This window comes from Dipodomys merriami, unplaced genomic scaffold (genome assembly GCF_024711535.1).
Source record: "Dipodomys merriami isolate MVZ:Mamm:240054 unplaced genomic scaffold, mDipMer1.0.p SCAF_31, whole genome shotgun sequence".
Lineage (NCBI taxonomy): Eukaryota > Metazoa > Chordata > Mammalia > Rodentia > Heteromyidae > Dipodomys > Dipodomys merriami.
This window is the reverse complement of record NW_027204604.1, coordinates 8,963,329-8,987,101: the sequence shown is the minus strand read 5'-3', so window position 1 is coordinate 8,987,101 and position 23,773 is coordinate 8,963,329. Positions and strand designations below refer to the sequence as shown.

At 40.3% G+C, this 23,773-nt stretch overlaps 1 protein-coding gene across 6 annotated transcripts in view; it reads left to right on the top strand.

Annotated features, from left to right (window-relative positions):
* Positions 1–1,823: 1,823 nt before the first annotated feature.
* Positions 1,824–23,773, top strand: part of Cd46 (CD46 molecule) — a 30,764-nt gene continuing 8,814 nt past the window's right edge. For 3 of the 6 annotated variants that reach the window (XM_070041600.1, XM_070041601.1, XM_070041599.1), the window contains exons 1-10: positions 1,824–2,066; positions 5,650–5,838; positions 6,212–6,314; positions 6,920–7,008; positions 8,207–8,404; positions 12,178–12,360; positions 16,239–16,286; positions 19,391–19,432; positions 22,312–22,347; positions 23,162–23,222. In XM_070041600.1, coding sequence (XP_069897701.1) covers positions 1,919–2,066; positions 5,650–5,838; positions 6,212–6,314; positions 6,920–7,008; positions 8,207–8,404; positions 12,178–12,360; positions 16,239–16,286; positions 19,391–19,432; positions 22,312–22,347; positions 23,162–23,222 — 1,097 coding nt within the window. In that variant the 5' untranslated portion in view covers positions 1,824–1,918. Of the gene's footprint in view, positions 2,067–5,649; positions 5,839–6,211; positions 6,315–6,919; positions 7,009–8,206; positions 8,405–12,177; positions 12,361–12,790; positions 12,993–16,238; positions 16,287–19,390; positions 19,433–22,311; positions 22,348–23,161; positions 23,223–23,773 lie in introns of those variants that run through there. The other 3 variants (XM_070041603.1, XM_070041604.1, XM_070041602.1) reach the window with 3 other exon arrangements.

Genomic DNA, 23,773 nt, shown 5'->3' with positions numbered 1-23,773 from the left:
TGGTCTATTCTTCCCATTTACTTTGACACCAAGAAAGAAGTAAGCTAGGCATTGATTTAAATTTCAATTTAAAGTTATGCAAAACAGGAAAAAAAGTGTAAGTCCAGTGACATAAAGAAAAACAACAACAACTTGAATCCCAAAGTGAGTCTTATTATTCAGAGTTTTCTAGATAATGCTGTCATATCATCTAGAAAGAAGCCTAAGAAGCCTGGTGATGTGATATGACAGTGACAAGAGTTTTGTTAAACTGGATATTTAGCAAATAATATGTCATGGGAATTTTTAAGTTGACTTTTTTTTTTGGGGGGGGGGTTGGTTATGGGCCTGAATTTGGGGCCTAAGCGCTGTCCCTCAGCTCTTCAGCTCAAGGTGAGCACTCTATCACTGAGCTACCTTCCCAGCCCTTAAGTTGACTTTTAAATAACTAGAAATTAAATGCTCAAGAACTGGCTTTTTCACACAAAACAAACACCTCTGTATTCTTTTCCATAATGTAGAGGGGCAATTGAGTGAGCAATTGATAGATACTATTGAGACCTGTGACTTTAATTACTATGAAACCATGATAGTTTTTTTTCTATTAGTGACCATGGAAAATACTATATATACTATGAATAAAATCCTATGCTTCCCAACTTAAAATGTATTATTAAACAATTCTACTAACCCCTAGTTATAATTTTTACAACTGAAAGGCAGAAGCTGGAATTCTAACTGCATAGCTATTGCTAGAACTTCATAGTTATTTCTAGTGCCCTGTCCCTATGCTTTTTCACTCAAGGCTGGCACTCTGCCACTTGAGACACAGCTCTACTTCCAGCTTTTTGGTAGTTTTGGGGGTCGGGGATTTCTTGCCCATGCTCACTTCAAACTGTGATCATCAGCCTCTTGAGTAGGATTACAGCCTTGAGCCACCAACGCAGAACAGTTTTGCTCATTCTTCATTTCCCAACATTTGATTTCTCCAGAAAAGAATCCACCCTCCCAACTTCACCCAACAAATTCATACCCCCTCCCAGATCCTGCCACCCGTTTGTCTTTTTTATCTTTCATACATGTGTGTTCATCTTCAGTAACATCAAGTAGTTCAAGAGCAAGGGTTCCATAGAGTCCCAGTATGTAATGTTTGGTGATGCTTAATCGTTTCTCTCCCTGAGGGTGTCTCGAGGAGGAAGAGGAGGAACACAAGACCTTAGGGGTTGGGGTGCAGCGGTGAAACCTGAGATTCTGACAGCTGTCGGGGGGGGGGGGGGGGGAGGGAGACCGCCAGGAGGGGGCCCAGCAGCAGACACTGGGGCAAGAAAAATGTCAGGCAAAGTACTAACCTTTCCTAATGCCTAATTCCAAGGCCCAGATAATCCAGCAGAGCCGCCTGGAAGGCTCCCAAGGGGTCCCGAGTCTAAGATGGCCCGCTGCTGAAACTCAGGGCTTATCTATTTTTAGCTCGCCCGGTTTTATTTTCCAAGCCAGAGTTCCAGGAAATGATGACAAAGACCAGCTGTTTACAATCCACCCTTCCCGGGGCCCGAACGGCAGCCCTGCTTGTCAATGCCCGCCAGCCACTGCGGAGCCTAGGAGGCTGTAGAGGGAGCATCGCCACTGCGCGTGCAGGCCTGGGGGGTGGGAGGGGAGGGGTGGGGGGGTGCCCCGCCAGCGGAACCCCCGCAGCCCCTGCCTGGGCCAGGCGCTGCCCTTCCCCGGCCCGCCGGGTGCTGCGCCGAGGCCCCGCCTTGCTCCCCTCTGATTGGCTCAGCCTGCAGTCACTTCTGTCCCGGGGCGCGGGCGCCGGCCACGCCCACCTGTGCAGCCCAGCACACTTTGTGAGTTTGGAGGATTATTGCGTGTGCCCACGGGGGCTCAAAAGTGGCTCCCCTACCCGGCGGGCGCTCAGTTATCCCCGTCCATCTCCGCAGAGATGACGGGGTCCGCGGTGCGGGGCACGGGGCCTGCCAGCTGCGGCGCCACCCCGGGGGCTCTCCGGCGGCGCGACCTCGGAAGGGTCTGGGTGGCGGTGGCCCTCCTGCTGTCCCTGCTCTCGGGTGGAGGCCTCTGCGAGCAGCCAGGTTCGGCGGCGGGGCGGGGCCTTCCTTCCCCGGGGTGGAGGGACACGCGCCGCCCGGGCCGGGGCTCGCCGGCTGGGTGGTGCGGAGCGCGGTTCCCAGCGCGCGCGCCTCGCGGAGCGCGACGGGACGCAGGGGAGGGGCGGGCGGGGAGCGGGTGGGTGTGGAGGGCGCTCACCCCAGCTGCGGCCCCGTGACAGCTTGTGGGTGTTTCCCCGGATTGTGCCCCCAACCGGATGGCGTGCCCGCCCCTCAGCCCCAGGCGGGCGAGCGCTGCTTGGAGCGCTTTGGTGCGCGGAGGTACTGGGGGGACCCGTGGAGAGTGTTTTCCCTTGGGTTCCCTGGGCAGAAGGGCGGGGTGCCTTGGGGGAGCGGGGGGGGGGGGGTGGTACACATGGAAATCGTCACCATGTATCTATGGATGCCTCCAGGGCTTGGAGCTTCTCAGATCGTGTTGTAGACTGTCCTGAGTTTAGGTGGGGTGCCTGGATCAAATGGACTCACTGATTTCTGGCGGGGGTGGGGGGGTGGGGAGAGACACCTGCTGGGTGGGCAGGAGTTCGGGAGGACAGGTTTGCCTGGCTTGTGCTAGGGTTATCTATCCCTAAGTAGGTTCTGGGCCTGGATTTAGTGGAATGGGAAGGGGCCACTTTGTAAGCCTTAAAACAAACAACTTAGTGGGATCTACTTGTTGCGTGAGATAGAATCGGTCTTGGTTAACAATTGCTTTCGTTGTTGTTGGAGTTTTGTTTTGTTTCCATCCAGGGATTTATCGTCCCTTTTCAGACCAGTCCACACAATAGGTAGAGTCACAGTTGAAAGGAGCAACCTAAAAGCCCCAGTAGTGAGAAATTAGTATCCTAAGAAACCATAAATATCAATATGGCATATCATCTATAGCTCAGAAAATAAGACCAGAGGCCCATCCCACTAAATTGATGTTATATTTCACTGAATGAGGCTGTGTGTGTGTGTGTGTGTGTGTGTGTGTGTGTGTGTGCCTGTTTGTGCCAGTCCTAGAACTTGAACTCAATGCCTGGACACTGTCCCTTAGCTTTTTTTGCCCAAGGCTGGCACTCTACCACTTAAGCCACAGCTTTACATCCAGCTTTTTATTGGTGAATTGGAGATAAGTCTCACAGACTTTTCTGCCTGGATTGGCTTCCAACCACAAACCTCCTATCTCAGCCTCCTTGAGTAGCTAGGATTATAGGAGTGAGCCACCAGAACCTATCAGGCACAAATACTACATATACTGTACACCGTTATAAAACCTACCACACAAAAGAAAATCATTTTTATATCTCATTCTTGTTTTCTCATGTGTTTTGTTTCTCATGTGTTTTGTTATATCTAGGACACTGTTACATACCTGGTATATGGCTGCCCCCACCCCTCTTAGAACATACATCTTCTGACTCTGTGTTCTCATTGGTTCTGTCTAATCTACCAACTCTGACTTTCTCTGACCATCATCCTGTGTCTAGGAAACACATTCACCCTTCTAAAACTATCTTTTCTCTTCTTCACCATAAGCACACAGAGGTCTACCTGTCAGATACAACACTGACATACTTGCGGTCCTAAATATCCAGAGTGTCTTTTGTTTTTGTGTTTTGTTTGGTTTTGAGCCAGTACTGAACAAGTACAAGGCTTGAACTCAGGGCCTCACATTTTTGCTTGGCTTTTTTTGCTCTAGGCTGGCACTCTACCACTTGAGTCAAACCTCTTCTTAAGGCTTGTTTAAAGAGTTTCACAGACTTTCTTGCCCAGGCTGACTATGAACTAGGATGTCAGAGTGTTACGTTGTTGTTGTTTATAATCTCAATATCAGTACTCTCATGTAACTTTTTAGCAGAAAGTTAAATATCCTATCTGGCCAGGGCTTAGAGAAGGAGAAGACAGTCTTCTTGTGTCCAGGGAGAAAGCTCTTTGAAGAGCCATGGTTAGAAAAGTCTTTCTCTGGTGCTGAGGCAGGGAGAGTTGACTGGGCCACCTCTCCAGGGAGGGCTGCTAGTACTCTCATCTGATTTCTTCCTGATTCCTCAAGGATGCATTTTGCATGGAGTGGAGGACGGAGAGGACAGCAATTGTGATAAGACAAACAAAAGGCATTTAGAAAAATGTTTAGGGTAGATGTCAAAATATAAGCTTAAGACGATGAGCAAACGCTATGAAAGGTCTTTGATGTGGAGGGAAATAAAGAGGAATGGAGTGCTACAATGTGGATGGTAATCAATGAAACATGAAGAAGAAAAACAAGGCTAAATTGAAACGTAAAAATCAGCATAGTTTTGAAACCTAGGAAAAACCAAATGAAAATGTGCTATATATTAGGCAATAGGTAGGTAAAATATTTCATTTTTGGAGCAGCTCACTCTTGTGAATACTTCTTCCTTGCAGCTGCGTGATATAATACATATAGGAGAATTTTTTTAAATTGTGTAGCGATAACTCAGGATTTTATACTCGCCAGTGCTTGAGCCTTTTTTGCTTGGGTTGTTTTTGAGATAGCGTCTCACTTTTTGCTGACGGTCAGCCTGGGCTAAGAGCCTCTTATCTACTCTTGCTACCACAGCTAGCATAATAGGTGTGTGAAACCACACCCAGCTATTCTATTGAGATGGAGGTACCACCAACTTTTTACCTAGGTTGGCCTTAAACCACAGTCTTCCCAATCTCAGCCCCCCTCCTGTAGCTGGGATTGCAGGTATGAACCACTGTGCCTGGCTTAAAATTTTTGTTTCTGCATTATTTTAAATTTTTTTAAATATTATTTTTTAACCACACTTATTAAAAACTTAGTGTTAATACATCCACAAAAGGCAGACTTCCTTGTATGTAGATTTGTCACCTGTCACTAGAGACTCAGGACAGACAGGGGGACTTAGAAGGCAGCTGGTTGTCACTGGCAACAAAGTCACTGAAAAGGAACCTGTAGAATGAAGAGGTCCTTCAACCGATCTACATCTCAGATCTGCTCAGAGAACCAGATGACAAGCGGATGACCAAGGTGGTGTGTAACAGGAAGACAAGGACATGGAAAGGGAGATACAGGCGATAGGCATCAGAACACCTCTGGGTGTCCTATAGAGGAAAAGGAGCCTCCAGAGAAGGAGATTGGTATTCTGAATTTAACAGGAGGAGGCTATTGAATAGCTTCCAGAGCAGTGAGTAGGAATGAGGAATGAAACTGTCAGGGTTGGCTTTGAATGGTGATCCTCAGAGCTCAGCGTCCTAAGAAGATAGGAGTATAGGCATAAGCCATCTTCACCCAGCCTGTAGTGCATATTTTCTCAGACCCAAAATGTTGATAGTTTCTTATTGAACAGCAGTTCAGTTTATTCTGAAATAAAACAAGAAGTGATTTTTACATGACGGTATATTTATACTATAATCCAGGAGTTTTTTAATTTGTTTTTGCTAATATTACCACTTGCATGAAAATAGAGAGCAATCATTTACAATCTTGCCAAAGGCCTTCACTCTTTTCTTTTTTTGTGGTCTAACTTACCTGCTGCCTAATAGTCCCTGGTTGGTGAAAGTAGTAGGCATATCCTTTATGTTTTTGTCCCCTTGTCCCTAGATACCTGTGAACCACCACCACCTTTTGAAGCGATGGAGCCTGTTCATAAACTTAAACCTTTTTACAGCGTTGGGGAACAAGTGCTATACAAGTGTAAAAGAGGGTACTCGATTGTGCTTCTGTTATCCATGACTACCACCTGTGACAAGAATCTGACGTGGACACCGGTTAGAGATATCGTTTGTGGTAGTAAGTAAACACAACATATTACTGTTACTTCCTTTTGCTTGTTCTAGGATGCTTTCACTCAGAATCTCAGGCTATATATGCTATGAGAGCAATCATGATTTTCTCACATTCAGGGAGATTTGAGATTCCTGTGGGTTTTGTTTTGTTGCCTATTTTTGTGGAGTTCTGTTTTGTTTTTTTAAATCAGGCTTTGAGAAATTTCTAGGGATTTTTTTTTTTTGGCCATTGCTTGCCTGAGTGATTGTACATCTTACATTTGTCCTCATAAATACAAAGAAAACAATACACCATAAAATGTAATAAAATGCAATGCAGATTTTTTTTTTGCTTTAAATGTATGTGTTTAAAATTCCACCATTTTGCTTTCTGTTAGGAGATCTTTGTAACACTCTCCAAAATCCTGCATTTGGCTGGGTATACTATCCCACTGGGTCTTGGGCATGGGGTAATAAGGCGCACTTTGCTTGCCAGGAGGGGTAAGTTGTTCCTTTGGAAAAATAAGGTAACTATCTTGCTGATTCTCTGTGTTTCCCTTAAACATTCATGTAAAACTTGTTTGTTTTTTTTCTTCTGTGACAAGTTGTACTTCTAGCTAAACAACCTTTGCTGCTTTTTGGAGACAGGATGAAAGTATAACTACAGAAGTTACACTTTCCTTTAATGTTTTTTTAAGACCTAAGTTAAAAGAGTACTTGCTATATCAAGTAACAAGCCAACTTGCTACACCCAACTGCACCACTACTAATTGTAACCCTGAATAAAAATAGGTAAGGGTTTCACAGCTACCCCAGCAAAGCCTAAAGCATTAAGAATGCTAAGTGCATTCTACTACCAATAGAATTGAAGTTGTGCTCACAGGTCCAGATTTATGAGCAACAGCAATACTGTAATTCCTGAACACTGTTTATTCACGTAGACTAAAAGCTCATTTGATTAAAAATCACAGTTTAATAACACACTTCCAATATGTGCTGCTTAGGAAGCCTCTCCCTCAAACCACTGCCTCTAAAAATTGCCTGCCTTATTATGTGCAGCCGGTTCATTGCTGAACAAAACAGTAACTTTTTCTTGGCTCATTTAGATATTACTTAATTGGTCAAGAAATTCTACACTGTGTGCTTAATAAAGATGCTGAGGCCGTTTGGACCGGAACTCCCCCACAATGTGAAAGTAAGTCTGTGTGTGTGTGTGTGTGTGTGTGTGTGTGTGTGTGTGTGTGTGTGTGTGTGTGTGTGTGTGTATACATGTGCACATGTGCTAGAATTTTAAAGTAATTACTAACTCATTTTTAAGGATAATGAATTCAAATGGATGTAACATACATTAACTAGTTAGTTAGTTAGTTATTATGCCAGTATTTGGGCTTCAACTCAGAGCCTCGCAATCTCACTTAGCTTTTTTGCTCAGGGCTGCCACGCTACCACTTGAGCCACCTCTCCACTTTCATTTCTTGCTGGTTAATTGGAGATTATGGTCTCACAGACTTCCTATCCATGCTGACACTGAACTGGGATTTTAAGATCTCAGTTTCCGGTCTGGGAAGGTGGCTCAGTGGTAGAGTACTTGCCTTGCATGCATGAGGCCCTGGGTTCCATTCCTCAGCACCACATAAGCAGAAAAAAAAAAAAGCCAGAAGTGGCCCTGTGGCTCAAGTGGTAGAGCGCTAGCCTTGAGCTTAAGAGCTGATGGACAGCGCCCAGGCCCAGAGTTCAGGCCCACAACCTGACCCCCTCTCCCCCTCCAAAAACAAAAAAGATCTCAGTTTCCCAAGTAGCTAGGATTAGAGGCATAAACTGCTAGCACTCAGCCTATCTGTATCCTATTTTGAAGGAAAAGTTTTTGTTTAAGATGAGTTTTTAATGAAAAGACATCTGCAGTTGGTCTACTGTATTATCAGGGTTTGTAGCCTCTACCAAAAATTTCAGCATTGTGAAGATAGTGGTAATAAAAGACATCTGTTAGTATGATTATGAAATACCCATTTAGAGAAGGTAGAAATCATAAAAAAAATTTGCACTTAGCACTCAGTTTTCTTTTTAGTTGCAAAAATTAATTTCTCCTCAATTTTCCACTTCTCTTATGATGACGAGGGTAAGGCAGAGCATGGCCTTGCAAATAAATATAGACATTTTATTCCTTAAGAAAATAAACGGTTGTTTTCTGAACACTAATTTCTACATGAATGGTATGGATTTGGGATATCAGAAACCACCTAATAAATACTGAGTTCACAACTAGCTTATAGAAAACCTATATTGATGAACTTCCGGATAGCAGTTTAGAACTTTGCTAACGTTATCTTTCATTTCTTACCTTGCTTTTTTCATGCCTTTCCTGTCTCCGCCCCCCCCCAACTTTTTTTTAAAAGAGATCCTTTGTACACCACCTCCAAAAATTAAAAATGGAACACACACTTTTACTGATATAGAGGTATTTAACTTCCGCGAAGCTGTCACTTACAGCTGCGATCAGATCCCCGGACCAGATCAGCTTTCACTTGTTGGCCAGAAAATTCTGTATTGTGCAGGCAATGGAGTTTGGAGCAGTGATCCTCCTGAGTGCAAAGGTAACAGAGACTTTTCCCTTCTTTACCTGTGCTTCCTGTGGAAGCATTCTGTAGAGTTTTACCTACACATAAACAAAATGAGCATTTGAGCTTCCTCCTTTTGTACAACAGTTATCTGATTTAATTTCATAGTCATAATTTCATAGTCATAATTTCAAGTTCAAGCAAAACATAATTGTACCTACGTATATGTGCCTTATCCCTTACCATAATATGGTTTGGCATTTCACCTTATGTGTTTAGAACTACTATGGATGTACATGAGTTAGGGTGCTTTTATTTGAAAGAACAAGCTCAATACACACTGCTTAAAAAATAGGATAATGGCTTGCAGAGGTTTTGCAACAGTTAATGGTAGAGCAGATTGCACTGACCCTCTTACTTGACAAGAATAAGAAGCCCTGGACAAAATTTTTTTAAGTCTTTAGATTTTGAAGGTTGACTAATGACGAACAGCACGGAGACACTTTCAATCTGCCCCTTGAAAAAGAGCCACCACTGCATCCTAGCAAAATAAACAAATAAACACTATTTTCAGAGACATATGGAAGCTCTCTAAGGTAGGAGAGTGTCTAGGCAAGAAGGTAATTTTTAATAAATATCAAAATTTCAAGCCAGGTACCAGTGGCTCATACCTAAAATCCTAGATACTCAGGAGGCTTGAGATCTAAGGATTGGGGTTTGAAGCCAGGCCAGGCAGGAAAGTCCATATGACTTTTATCTCCAATTAACCACCAGAAAACTGGAAATGGTACTGTTGGCTGAAAGTGGCAAAGAACACTAGCCTTGAGCAAGAAGAGCTGTCAAAAAAAACCCCAAAAAACTGAAATCTTACACTCTCAGGAAGTAGAATAACAAAAACATCAAAGGAATGCCCAAACAACTGAAAATTATGCAAGATGCTTCTGCTTTTTTTCTTATTTTGATCCAAAACCAGATCTCAAATTCAGTACCTGATGCTTTCATTCATTTGCTAGTGCTTTACCAACTGAGTCATGCCTCCAACTTCACAAGATGCTTCTAAATCACCCATTGATTTAAAAAAAAAAGAAATTGGAATTAGTAGGTGTTTAGAATTGAGTAAAGACCAAAACACAACATATGAAAATATTCAAATTTGTGGGAGCAGCTAAAGCATTGCTTAGAGAGAAATGTGTGAAATGCTTGTGTTAGGAAAAAAAAAGTCAGCAGTCAAATGACCTATGCATCTCCTCAAAACATTAAAGAAGAGCAAATTAAGCCTAAAACAAGCAAATGGAAGGAAATGATAAAAAAAAAATTTACACACACACAGAGAAATCAGTGAAGCAAACAGCTTAATCTTAGGATAAAGTGTAAGTCCATAGCCAGACTGACCAAAAATAAAGACACAAATTATCAAGAATGAAAACAAGAGCCAGGCACCTGTTTCTCACCTAGAATCCTACGTACTCAGGAGGCTGAGATCTGAGGATCACAGTTCAAAGCCAGCCTGAGCAGTAAGACTCTTATCTCCATTAATCACCCCCCCCAAAAGTAATGAAAATGAACATACCATTAAATAGCATTCTGACATCTAAAAGATGATGAGATGATTACAATACACTTTTTCTTTCTTTTTCAGTAGTACAAGGGTACTCAGGGCCTTGTATTTGCTAGTCAAATTACGACTGGCATTTGAACTCAAGCCCTACATTTACTAGACAGGTACTCTATATGCCTCTGGTACAAAACTTACCTACTTCTTGGAAGACATAAAGTATCTATTAAAGAAATACAATTTGGGGGCTGGGAAGGTGGCTCAGTGGTAATGCGTTTGCCTTGTATGCCTGAGGCCCTGGGTTAGATTCCTCAGCACCACATGAGCAAAAAGGAAAAAAAAAGCCGGAAGTGGTGCTGTGGCTCAAGTGGTAGAGCGCTAGCCTTGAGCTGAAGAGCTGAGGGACAGCGCCCAGGCCCAGAGTTCAGGCCCCACAACCGGACCCCCCCCCCAAAAAAAAAGAAAAAACTACAATTTGTAGTTAATAGCCTTCCCATATAGAGAACCATAGGCCTAGACAGTGTATAGTTTCATTAAGTAATTCTAGCAAACATTAAAGGAATCAATGATTCTACACAAGCTTTTCAAGAAAATGCACGAAAAAGAAATTCTCCTCAAATCATTTTATAAGGACAACATTGTCGTGATACTAAAAACTGGAGAAAAATCTTGCAAGAAAAATATTTTTAAAAAGTTATCTTTGGGGGCTGGGAAGGTGGCTCAGTGGTAGAGCGCTTGCCTTGCATGCTCAAGGCCCTGGGTTCGATTCCTCAGCACCACATAAGCAAAAAAAAAAAAGCCGGAAGTGGCGCTGTGGCTCAAGTGGTAGAGCGCTAGCCTTGAGCTGAAGACCTGAGGGACAGCGCCCAGGCCCAGAGTTCAGGCCCCACGACCGGACCCAAAAAAAAAAAAAGTTATCTTTGGTCTGTTTATTTTGTGCCAGCACTGGGGCTTGAACTCAGAGCCTTATGCCCTGGCTTGGCTTTTTTGCTCAGGGCTGGTACTCTACCACTTGAGCCTCAGCTCCACTTTTGACTTTATGCTGGTTAATTGCAGGTAAGAGGCTCACAGACATTTCTGCCTGGGCTCACTTCAAACAGGATCCTCATTGGTATAGCTGAACACAGCAAATGAACTGAGACAGGCCTGTAGAAATCCAACATGATTTGAGAAGAAAACTTTAAGAAACAGTCTTACAGACCTACCTATGAGGGAGAGTCAGCTAGTCAACGGTGTATATAATTGGACGTTCTAAAACAGAAGCATTATTTTGAGTAAATGTTAGCCAAAAGTTATCCAAATTTAATTCCAAAAAAACTGCAAACAATCACTTCAGATCTAGGAAATTCAGTGACTTTGAGGCAAAGTGAATAAATTATTAAACTTTACCTCTATCCTTAGCGGTTCAGTAGTATTAGTTTGATAAAACTAACAACAAATTAAGAAAAAAAATTGCCAGTAAGAGTCCAACAACAACAAAACCAGATTACCCCCAAAAAGCTAGAAGACATTGGTGTGGGTTAAGATAGTCAAAAGAGAACTTAAAAACACTTATCTGGAGTGCATCAAGGAGAAATCTTCTAAAATGGAAGGTTGTACAGCTGGAAACTATTTTCAGATAAACCAAATCTGAGGTAATCTGTCACCCGCCAATCCTTCATTGTGAGCATTTCTTGTGTACTAGTATGGGGTCTAAGCATTGGTGGTTAACTTTTATTTGGGACCTTTTATGCTTGTGTATTCATTTGGAACATAAAATGTGTTTCATCATCTCTAGGTTTCATTCAGACACAAGATTTAGAACACTCTAACTCCACTGCCCTGGAATATCCCAGTCTGTGTGTGTTGTTTCTGCCCAAGAAACAACACGCCTATGTGTCATTGTGTGACTAGCTAGCTTCTTTTCAGGTTTTAAAGTTTTGAGTGTCACCTTCTCCAAGAAGTCTTCATTACCTTTTTTAAAAAGCAGCATATTGCTGCTTTTAAAGACCCCTATCGTTCATCAGTTTTCCAAAGTTGTGGTAGAACTTGAATTTGTCTTACAGTGGGACCTTTCTCAAACAAGGAATAAATTATGAGATTCTGTTCCTTAAAGGGTAAGATGGATCATAAGGTTTTTCTGAATCTCTTACCTAGAATGAAAATGTATTTGAATATGTAAAACACACACACACACACACACAGTATCTTGCATTCCATTTCTTGTCTCTTCATTCCTACTGGAAATGAATACTTCGATTTCTCTTCTTTTCAGTGGTCAAATGTCCGTTTCCGGTACTTGTAAATGGAGAAATTACCTCAGGATTGGCAAAAATTTTTTCCTACCAGGCAGCCATTACAATTGAGTGCAAAGAAGGTTTTTACCGAAATGGCACTGACAAATTTGTCTGTAACGGAAACAGTGCTTGGGATCCCCCGATATCACCCTGCCTTAAAGGTACAAATGTGCTCTGTTTTTCCTTCTTGCTTAATGGTTTAGGTTTTATTTCTTGAATATCTCAATATAAACTCCATGTTATATTTATTTTTATGTTGTAAACATAAATTTTAGGTCTGCCATTATATTCTCATGGAATTCTGCTGTTACAGTTTGAGTTTTAGAATTTTTATTTGTGTTGTTTAGCTCACTGGTGTGTCTCTGAGTTTTACTTGTTCAGTTTTATTATGCATAGACTATGGATGGTAGGAAATTTTCAGAGTTGATCAAAGCATAATATTTCTAACGAAATAGACATCAATCTAATCTGATTAGATTAATAATTAGATATCTAATTAAATAGATATTCCTATCTAATTACATCCAGAATGAAAGGCATGACTTGTGTAAGTAAAATGCTTCATCTAAATACCATTGTCTTGTTTTCCAGGGCGGCCTTCACCCAGTCCCAAACTTCCAACTTGGATTTACGGAGGTTTAATCACTTCCTGCTTATATTTTCCCAAGAATATTTCAAATTTCTGGTGAAAATACAGAAAACTTCCAAGAGTTTGACCCAATATATATTGTTCACTTTTTTTACAGGGTCAGTCCCAACCCTGTACCAAACCTAACCACCACCACTGTCTCAGGTTGAGTACTTTCCTGCTCATACTTTTCAAAAATCCTTTAAATTCCTGGTGATTTTGTGAGATATCCTATATATTTCATGTAGAATCTAATTCATTCATCATTTTCTTGGTAGTAAGAGGAGGAATACTATGTTTACAGCCACCTTATTGGTTATCTATAGGGAAGAAGACTGTTTACAGCCATCTTATTGGTTATCTATAGTGATTCTGATATCTTATTTGCATAGTCCACATACATGGCTGTGCACATTCCTTGGGAACACTGTGTAAATTTAAAATGTGTCTAACACCTATATAAAATGACTTAGTATCTTTTTTTACTAGGTATAAGACTTGTATAAGGTATGTTGAAAGCACTTAGCAGGTTAGGAAGCTTATATAAGAAGCTCTCTAAAGTGTATCATTACTTAATATTCATGAAGAGGAAAGATCATGATTTCTGTTTATAAATGTGTTTTGTGTCACCAACTTTGCTCTTTTACGTGTGTGTGTGTGTGTGTGTGTGTGAGTGAGTGATCTGTTGACACCCTCGTTGGTTGCCTTTCTAGTGGAAAGCTGTGCTTCCATGTGCTTCCCCGCCAGTTCTTTATATGTAACTGGGAGACCTCTGCCATTGCCAAAACGTGGCTATATTTTTACTTCTTCCTCACTTCCCTTCCCCACCTAAAAAAATTATTCTTTCTTTGTCTTTTACTAGGCAGTTTTATTAGGCAGTAGAAACTAGATTTCGTATTAACTGAAGGGCACAGATAAGCCTTATCTACTGAAATAGGATGGCTTCTTCAAGGAACCAGTGATCAGCTGCTGTATTCAAGACTGCATCAAGGCCGTCTTGATATAGAGAAAGGAACTGTTGTCTGGATTCGGGGCTGTTATTACTTGGTTTCTTAGAAGCAAGAGATGACAGGAATAGTGAAAAGGGTATTCACTAATTCAGCTATTGTTCCTATGGGCTTCAGTGTCCCTTTGGTTTAATACGGATGTTTTAGCTGAAAACAAATTACAGGTCCTAATTTGGTCAAATATTTCCTATTCTCCTTGTATAAATATTAGGGCTTACATTATTCTTTTTTTGAAATGAAATTTTTTTATTGTGAAAATACTGTACAGAGGGGTTACAATTACATGGGCAAGATAATGAGTACATTTCTTATCAAGCATTGTAGCCTCCTCCTTTGTTCCCCTTTCCCATCCCTCCCCCCCCCTCCACATACATTATTTACTCTTTTTTTTTTAATTTTTTTATTGTAAAGATACTATACAGAGGGTTACAGTTACATGAGTGAGGTAATGAGTACACTTCCTCTTGAACATTGTTACCCCCTCCATTGTTTTCCCCCTACCATCCCCTCCCTCCCTTCCCCGAGGTTCTTTTTTTTTTTTATTGTGATTAAGTGATTACATAATTTCCAGAAATTCACAGTATTGTGGAATAATGATGCTCATTTAAAGTCACAAGTTCATTCTAACTTTCCTGGAGCAAATTGTCTATCACAGTCTGTAATATATAACGTGCTCACATGTTATATACCATATATGTGATCAGCAGCATGGGGATATTTGGTAGTGGTTCAACCAGATGAGTGGGAGTTCTTTGTTTCTTAAGTCCTGTTAGTTTTGTCATATCACCTAACATTTTGGATTTAGCATCCACTTATCAGGGAGACCATGTACTGTTTGTCTCTTCGTTCTTGGCTTACCTCGCTCAACATGATTCCTTCTAGCTCTATCCATTTCCCTGCAAATGCCATTATTTTGTCATTTCTAATGGCTGCATAATATTCCATTGTGTATAGATACCACAATTTTTGGATCCATTCATCTGTGGTGGGGCATCTAGGTTGTTTCCATATCCTAGCTATTGCGAACAGTGCTGCAATAAACATGGAGGTGCATGTGTCCTTGTATATTGGTTCCTGTTGTTCAGGGTAGATGCCTAGAAGTGGTATGACTGGGTCGTAAGGGAGGTCAATCTTTAGCTTTCTAAGGACCCTCCAGACAGCTTTCCAAAGTGGTTGTATAAGTGTACATTCCCACCAGCAGTGTAATAGGGTTCCTCGTTCTCCACATCCCCTCCAGCATTTGTCGTTGGCTGATTTGTGGATGTGGGACATTCTGACTGGGGTAAGGTGGTATCTCAGGGTTGTCTTTATTTGCATTTCCTTCACCACCAGGGATGATGAACATTTCCTCATGTGTTTCTTTGCCATTTTTATCTCTTCATTTGAGAAGTCCCTCTTTAGTTCCCTTGCCCATTTAGTAATTGGTTTGTTAGGTTTGGGAGGGAACATTATTTACTCTTAATATATATAAGTAAGGTTTAAGCTCCGGGCCTTGTGCTTTCTAGGCAAGCATTCTCTCAGATGAGCCACTCTGTAGCCTATTTTTATTTATTTATTTACTTATTTAGCTTCAGCTCATTTTTCAGATAGAATTTTGCTCTTTGCCCTAAGCTGGCCTTGGACCAAGATCTCCAATTATAGGCATGCACCCTTATATCTGGCCACTCCTTAATATTTTAAAGGGTGGGCAGGAATTACAAGGGAACTTCTTTGCCTGCCTCAGCCAAGCATTGTGAGGCAGAGGGAGATGATTTTTGGAGGGCTGATATGTGAGCAAAAGTAAGACGGCATTTGAAATGTATATACATTGGTCCATTTGTATCCGCACATATACTCCAAGAAGGGTATACCTAATGTGGTATAGTAAGTTTGTCGATAGGCTCTTTGAAAGAATTGACAATAAGTATTTCATAAAGGATTTGCAAAACAATGATTTAGCTTAGGGATAGAGAGAACTAATTGTGGAGGGAAAAAAACATCCAAATTCCTGACAAAAGGTTGTCAATAATTTTTTATCCAGTGAGAAAGAATATATATCACAAGTATGAACAACATAGATCTGTGTTAAGGTTGATCTAAATGTGCTAATATGAAAAATGACCAAGAAATGCTAACTGGAAATAATTCAGCTGTTAATGGTGTAGTGTGTTACTGCTGGTTTTCTTACAAAGAAACATATGTTTACCCCTAACACATTATTTTTTTGGATTTATTAGTAGTTAACTTCTAGGCTTTCTAATATAATAGGGTTTTAGTGACCATTCTTGTGTGTGCCAGATATACTCAGACGTAGAATCCCTATGACCAGAAAGTACAGCTATTTTACTTGGATAAGCCATCCTTTCTGTAATCTTATATTGATAAGGGATAGGGAAATGATAAGACTTCAAATTTGTTTTTCCAGGTCCTAGACCTACTCATCCCAGGAAGCCTGCCGTGTATGCATATCCAGGTTTGGTCATTCTTTATCTTACTGATAAAAGAACTCCATAAATGATAGATGAATAATGATAGTCTATTTTCTTCATTTCTTTAGGTGTTTTCTTTTTGATAGTAGGGCTTGAACTCAGGGCCAGGGTGCTGTCCCTGAGCTCTTTGAGCCACAGTGCCACTTCCGGTTTTCTGGCGGTTAATTGGAGATAAGAGGCTCATGGATTTTCCTGCCTGGGTTGGCTTTGAACTGCTATTCTCAGATCTCAGCCTCCTGAATAGCTAGGATTACAGGCGTGAGCCACCAGAGCCGGTTTCTTTAATTTTTAATAAGATTAAATGATATTTTTAATCTACAGTTTTTAAATGCCTTTTTTTGAGACAATTTCACAACATTACCGGTACTATTTTCAAATTCGGGCTACAGTCATCCTTCACTACAAGTATATACCACTGTACCCATTTATCTATGTACATTCAATTACTTACTCATATCTAACAAATATATTAGAGAATAATCATATACTCATTATGTATATTCATATCTGTTGCCTATTTTTCTACTAGGTATTTTAAAGTATTTTTATTGATTTATGAGAACTTTCATAAACTAAAGCTCTTCTAGTATAAAATGAACATTGTTTTGCATTTGTCATTTTATTATTATATTTTATTATATTCAGTGGTAAAAAGGGGTTACCATTATGAGTACAGTGCATCTTTGATGAACTTGTCAGTTTTAAGTGTTTTATACTATTTAGGATATACTTTTTTTTTTTTTTTTTGTCGGCCGTGGGGCTTGAACTCTGGGCCTGGGCGCTGTCCCTCAACTCTTCAGCTCAAGGCGAGTGCTCTACCACTTGAGCTACAGCGCCACTTCCGGTTTTCTGGTGGTTTATTGGAGATAGGAGTTCACGGTCTCTCCTGCCCAGGCTGGCTTTGAACCGCGATCCTCAGATCTCAGCCTCCTGAGTAGCTAGGATTACAGGCGTGAACCACCAGCGCCTGGCTAGGATATACTTTTTTATCTTTTCCTAAGAGCAATATGCAAACATTTTTGTAAAATTTCAAATATTACAAAAATATAGAGGAAAAAGAAAACTTTCTAGTCCATTAACTAAATTAATTACTATCAATAGCTTAAGGTTTCTATTTCTGTACATTAGAACACTTTTATTATGCATAGGTTGTACATGTACTTTGGCTTTTTATTTTTATTTTTTTATTTTTGGTGTATGTATTAGTACTGTGGCTTGAACTTAAGATCCGAGTGCTGCTCTTCAGCTTTCTCATCCAAGGCTAGCACCCTACCCACATGAGCCACACCTCCACTTCCAGCTTTTTTGGTAGTTAATTGGAGTTAAAAGCTTCACAGAGCTGGGCACCGGTGGCTCACGCCTGTAATCCTAGCTACTCAGGAGGCTGAGATCGGAGGATCGCAGTTCCAAGCCAGCCTGGCAGGAAAGTCTGTAAGATTCTTATCTCCAACAAAACACTCAGAAAAACCAGAAGTGGTGATGTGGCTCAAGAGGTAGTGTGCTAGCCTTGAGCTGAAGAGCTGAGGGACAGTGCCCAGGCCCAGAGTTCAAGCCCCATGACCACCCCACCACCATCCCCCCCCAAAAAAAAACTTCACAGACTTTTCTGCCTAGGCTGACTTTGAATTGAGATCCTTCGATCTCAGCCTCCTGAGTAGCTAGGATTACAGGCATGACTCTCTGGCACCCAGCTGTTTTCTTTTTGTTTCCCACTTTAACAATACAATTAAGTGGCACTGTTAACTGACATGATGGTGAGACCATCACACTCTGTATTTCAAGAACTTCATCTCTGATTGAAACTTCACCTCCTAAACAACTGTCTATTCTTCTCTTTCTCTATCCCTTCCTCTCTCTCTCTAGCCTACTATTATTCTATCTCTATAACTTTGCCTATTTTAGGTACTTCATGTAAGTTAATTCATATATTTGTGACTTTCTTATTTCACTTAACATGATGTTCTTAAGGTCTTGTATCATTGAAACTTCACCTCCTAAACAACTGTCTATTCCTTTCTCTTACTGAAGAATATATGTATGTATGTACCGATGAATACATGCTGTCCATGTTAATCAGTTTTTCACTGCCGTGACAAAATAAAAAAGGAAGAAAGGTTTATTTTGACCTATGGTTTCAGAAGTTTCAGTTCATAATTAGCTGACTCCACTGTCATGGGGCTGAAATGGGGAGGGAAACCATCATGGTGGCAGTTGCTTGTGACAGAAGAGGCTGTTCATCTCATGGTGGCCAGAAAGAAGTGGGAAAGGAGGAGAGGAGGAGAGGGTAAAGGGGAGGGAAGAAGTATGAATAGACAGACAGGAATAATATACATACACACTTCAAAGACATAATCATGGTTCTCAACTAAGACCAACCTCCTAAAATTGTGGCTCACTCCATCAATGAATGAATCCACTGACTAAGCCAGCACCCTCAAGATCCAATCACCTCTCAAAGTTTGGAGCTATTATGTGGGGACCAAGACTTCAACACATGAGGCCTTTTGGGTATGAATTCACATGCACACCACCACGTCTTTCCATGTGTTTATCAGCAGTGTTCTGTCCTTGTGTCTGCACTAGTCTTTTGCTTCCTGAGCTAAGTTTGTTCCTAGGAATTTTATTCTTCACTATGTTTAATGCCTTAAGAGTATAACATCAGCTGGAGGTATTTACATGAAGCCTTTATTGGTTGAAGAAGTTTTTCTTCCATGCTAGATTCACAACTGAAGCCTTTATCTAGCTGCTTTTTATCTTTCAGTTGTAATTAGTATCATATTGAATTCAAAGACTGATTTTGAGAATATACTAAAAAGAAATTCGCTAGGCTTATACAGTACTAGCATGGGGAAACCTTAGTGGACAGGAAGAAGGAAGCCCATAATCTTGAATACGAGTTTATTGAATTTATGATGCTACTTTAAATGAGAAACATTAATACAAGTTTAAAAAGAGAGTGAAACTTTAAGGTGTTTTATACCAAAGTCAGAAATCAACCATGAATTTAAAGGATTTTAAAGGCTTTATTTTTTGGTTTTCTTTTAGAATTTTTTTTTTACTAAACCAATATTTCTTCTTTTTTTTCTAGGATATCCTGAGCCAAAACAAGGACTCTTTGACCAAGAACTAGGTTCTTATTTTGGTTGCTTATAACCCTGCATTTTGAGACCTTATTTATATTTTACATGGAAATATTTTGTCTTCCAAGTATCAGCAGTTAAGAAAGAAACCACATGTCATAAATCATTAGTGATGACTGACATTTATGGTTACTTTGTGCAGATACCAGGACAAATATAAATAGTGTGTGTAGGAAAATCTAGGTAAGGATAACTGGTTAACTGGAAATGGAGTCTCATAGACTTTTCTGCTCAGGCTGGCTTTAAACCATGGTCTTCCAGATCTTAGCATCCTGAGTAGCCAAGCATGAGTCACCAGAACCTGGCTAGTGGTATTATTTATAGGTTAAAATACATAAAATGCAGCTTGCTTTCCACAGGATAGTGTTATTTTGTTAAGAAAATCTGCATATATTGGGCTGGGAAGGTGGCTCAGTGGTAGAGTGCTTGCCTTGCATGCAAGAGGCCCTGGGTTCTATTCCTCAGCACCACATAAGCAGAAAAAAAAAGCCGGAAGTGGAGCTGTGGCTCAAGTGGTAGAGCGCTAGCCTAGAGCTGAAGAGCTGAGGGACAGCGCCCAGGCCCAGAGTTCAGGCTCACAACCGTACTCAAAAAGAAAAAAGAAAATCTGCATATAAATTTGTTTTCTATTTATATATTTTTGTACATGAACCTTAAAGTTCTATAAATTGACTTATATTTCATTTGGGAAAAGTTGGCTTCATGTACCTTTATGTAGGTTTACACAGTTCACACATTATATATTAAATATATATTTCCCTTTAAGGGAAATAAAAAGATTTCCTAGTGAGTAAAAGAAGATATAAACCTATTTCTTTTCATTGACTTAAGACTAGCTTCATAAAAGTTAACTGTTTTTAAAAACTTACTTCAGCTTATTTTTTTCTTAGTATTTTCTGGTATTCATTAGAGATTTGTTCCATACCCCACACCCCAGTATCCAAAAATCTGTGGATGGTCTCAAGTTCCTTTTATGAAATGATCTATATAGTATTTAATATAATATGGAAATGCCTTCCCTAAGTCAGCTCCAGAGTGCACTTAATATATATAATACAGTGCAAATGCTGTCTACATGGTTGTTATATTTATTTAGGGACTAACAAGAAAACACGTTTAGTACTGATAAGTTTTCTACCCCCCAAATATTTTTGATTTGCAATTGGTGGAATCCATGGATTCAGAACCATCCAGATGGCTGACTGCACAGCTGGAAACTTAAATCCTGATAAACCCACCACAAACTGATGACTCACCCTGTAATCCTAGCTACTCAGAGGCTGAGATCTGAGTGTCACAGTTCAAAGCCATCCTGGGTAGGAAAGTCTGTGAGACCCTTATCTCTAATTAACCAGCAAACTCCAGGAAATGGAAGTGTGACTCAAGTGGTAACTGCTCTGACCCTGAGTTCAAGCCCCAGTACTGGAGTGCATGCACATACACAGACACGTGCACTCACCCAAACACACACACACACACACACACACACACACACACACACACACACATATATATATATAATCTCCAAAGGTGAAATCCCTTTGACACCTAACCCCTATGAAGCAGTATAGCTTAGCCACACCGGGCAGAGTTCCTGGTTTTGGCTCACTGGGAACCATGGCTCTCTGCCACTGCTGGGCATCTTGAGACCCTATCTTATTGCTAACCCAGGAAAAATACAAACTCAGAGCTCAGAATAGTTTCTACTGAATATGCATCACTGACACACCACTGTAAAGGCAGAAAAATCTTAAAAGTCAAACCATCTCAAGTTGAGGACTGTCTATGTTTTAACTTCAAATTCTGTGGTCAGACTACCATTATGCCAGTAAGTCCAATGCTTTCATAGACTGTTGGACATCCGTCTATGAAATGAGAGCAAAGGTAAGCATAACACTTGCCATATGGACTAACAGCAATCCAGTAAATATAGTGGTAGCTTACAAGCAGAGATACTACTAACAGATGCACTTGTAAAAGTTTAGCTTCTGTAGAATTATTTAGTGTCCTCTGGATAGCCAAACTTGCACATTCAGATTTCTCTGCATGTGTGTGTTATTCCTGTGCCCTGGTGTCTCCTGGGCAGCTAGGGCATGTCTCTATTTGGGGGTGTGTCTACAAAGATGGAAGGAAGATAAGAAAAGGGGTTTATGTTAAGATTAAGTATTAATTGTGAAGGCTATAAATAGCATCTATATGATCAGTTAATAAAACATGTATGACTTATTCCACATATCCACTTATAAGGAAACAGAAATTTTTAATTTCTTAGAATATCGTTAAAAATAAATAATAACCAAAGCTGGGCGTCTGTGGCTCACACCTATAATCCCAACTATTGAGGAAGATGAGATCTGAAGATCACAATTCAAAGCCAGCACAGGCAGAAAAGCTCATGAGACTTTTATCTCCAATTAAATAGCCAAAGGTGGAAGTAGTAGTGTGGCTCAAATGGTAGAGCACCCACCTTGAGTAAAAAGCTAAGCAAGAGTACAAGGAAGAGTTCTCATTCTGTCACACATACAAATCCAAACAGGTAACTGAACTGAACTAACTATAAGAGAAATATATTTTTAAATGACTGTCCTCAAAATTAGTAATAATTCTAATTGTTCTATGATAAGCTTTACTATACAGTTTAGGGTAACTACAGAACAAAGACCTGAAAACTGAAAGTCACAAATCTTACCCTTAACTGTGGAAACTGGCTTAGGATTTCATGACCAGACTGGGATATATTAGGAATCATGTTAAAATTAGAGAAACTTTAGTATTTAGATAATTTCAACTAAGTACTTTAACCCCCATCTGGAGACCCCATCTAGAGACCAAGATATGTTCACCATCTTCTGTTCTTATTCTTGCTTAGATGCATGGATCATTGCTCTGATTATTCTTATTTTCAGTAAGTATCCCCAATTTAACATTGCTTAAGTCAAAATAATACTGTAAAGTTCATTTTAAGAAGTTTTTCAGTTTTGGTAGTTTTTATTGAAACTTAAGATTAAGTAAACCATCTTAATAAAACCCTAATCTTTTATATATGATATATTCTCATTGGTAATTTTATATTATATAATATGTGTTCAATTATATTTACTACAGTTTAGTGTATATAACATATACTATTATATATATATATGTACACATACATATACAAACAGAAATAACATATGCCTTCTTAAGTTATAATAGTACACTATTTCTGTCAAATGTGGTGTGTGTGTGTGTGTGTGTGTGTGTGTGTGTTTGTGTGTGTGTGTGTGTGTGTGTGTGCGCGCGCGCGCGCGCGCCAGTACTGAGGCTTGAACTCAAGCTGGGAACTACCCTTTTGTTTTTTGCTCAGTGCTGGTGCTCTGCTGCAGATCTACCTTACCGGCCTTTTTTGGTGGCTAATTGGAGAAAAGAGTTTCATAGACTTTGCTGCCGAGGCTGACTTTAAACTTCAACCTTAAAATCTCAACTTCCTAGTAACCACTGACACCCGTCTCTAAATGTACTTTCGATACTTTTCTAATTTAAGCTATGATTCCTCTCTGCCTTGCCATGGGACTGTGTGATGCCAAGGAGTTAGATAATGAAGAAACCAAATAGACGATAAATGTGTGTAAATAAAATACCCTTTCCCCACCAGCATTTGTTTCTCCTGCTTAAATTCAGTCCTGGTAAGGAGGTTTCAGACTCACAGTTTTTTTTCTTTCTTTCCTGGTATCTTGCAGTTGTTTCCATTGCTATCATTTGTCTCTGCCTATACAGGATTCTTGGCCCCAGAAAGAAAGGGTAAGTGAAAGCATTTCTTCTCATTTATTTGGCCTTCGTAGTCTCAGCATGCTTTCATCCAGCTTTATGTTTGTTCCCTGTATTGTACCATCCTTCTCCCCCTTACTGGGGGTTGAACCCAGGGCCTCATGCTTGCTATACTCCCAACAGAAGTCACTGTTTTTAAATTATGCATTCATGTGTCATACAAAATGTTTTTTTTTTTGCTAAAAGTATTTTCATCTACTTTCAACATCATGGCAATATAGGGAACCTATGTATTTCTTCAGCAGGTAACTGTAAGAAAAGGTTTCTTGTGAGAGTGGAAGTTTAAGTTCCTAGGTGAACCACAGGCCATTACAAGCCCCTCCCTACCCTAGATAGACAACTTCCTAAAGGGGAACCAATGGCCAAAATAGACACACTGACAGTTGTAGTCACTGGAGTATTTATGATGAAATTTTCCATTTATCTGTATCAGTTAGCTATGTATCAGATGTCTCAGATAATCCATTTAATTTCATTTTGTTACTTCCATTAACGGGGATTAAGAACAGCACTATTTGATTTCT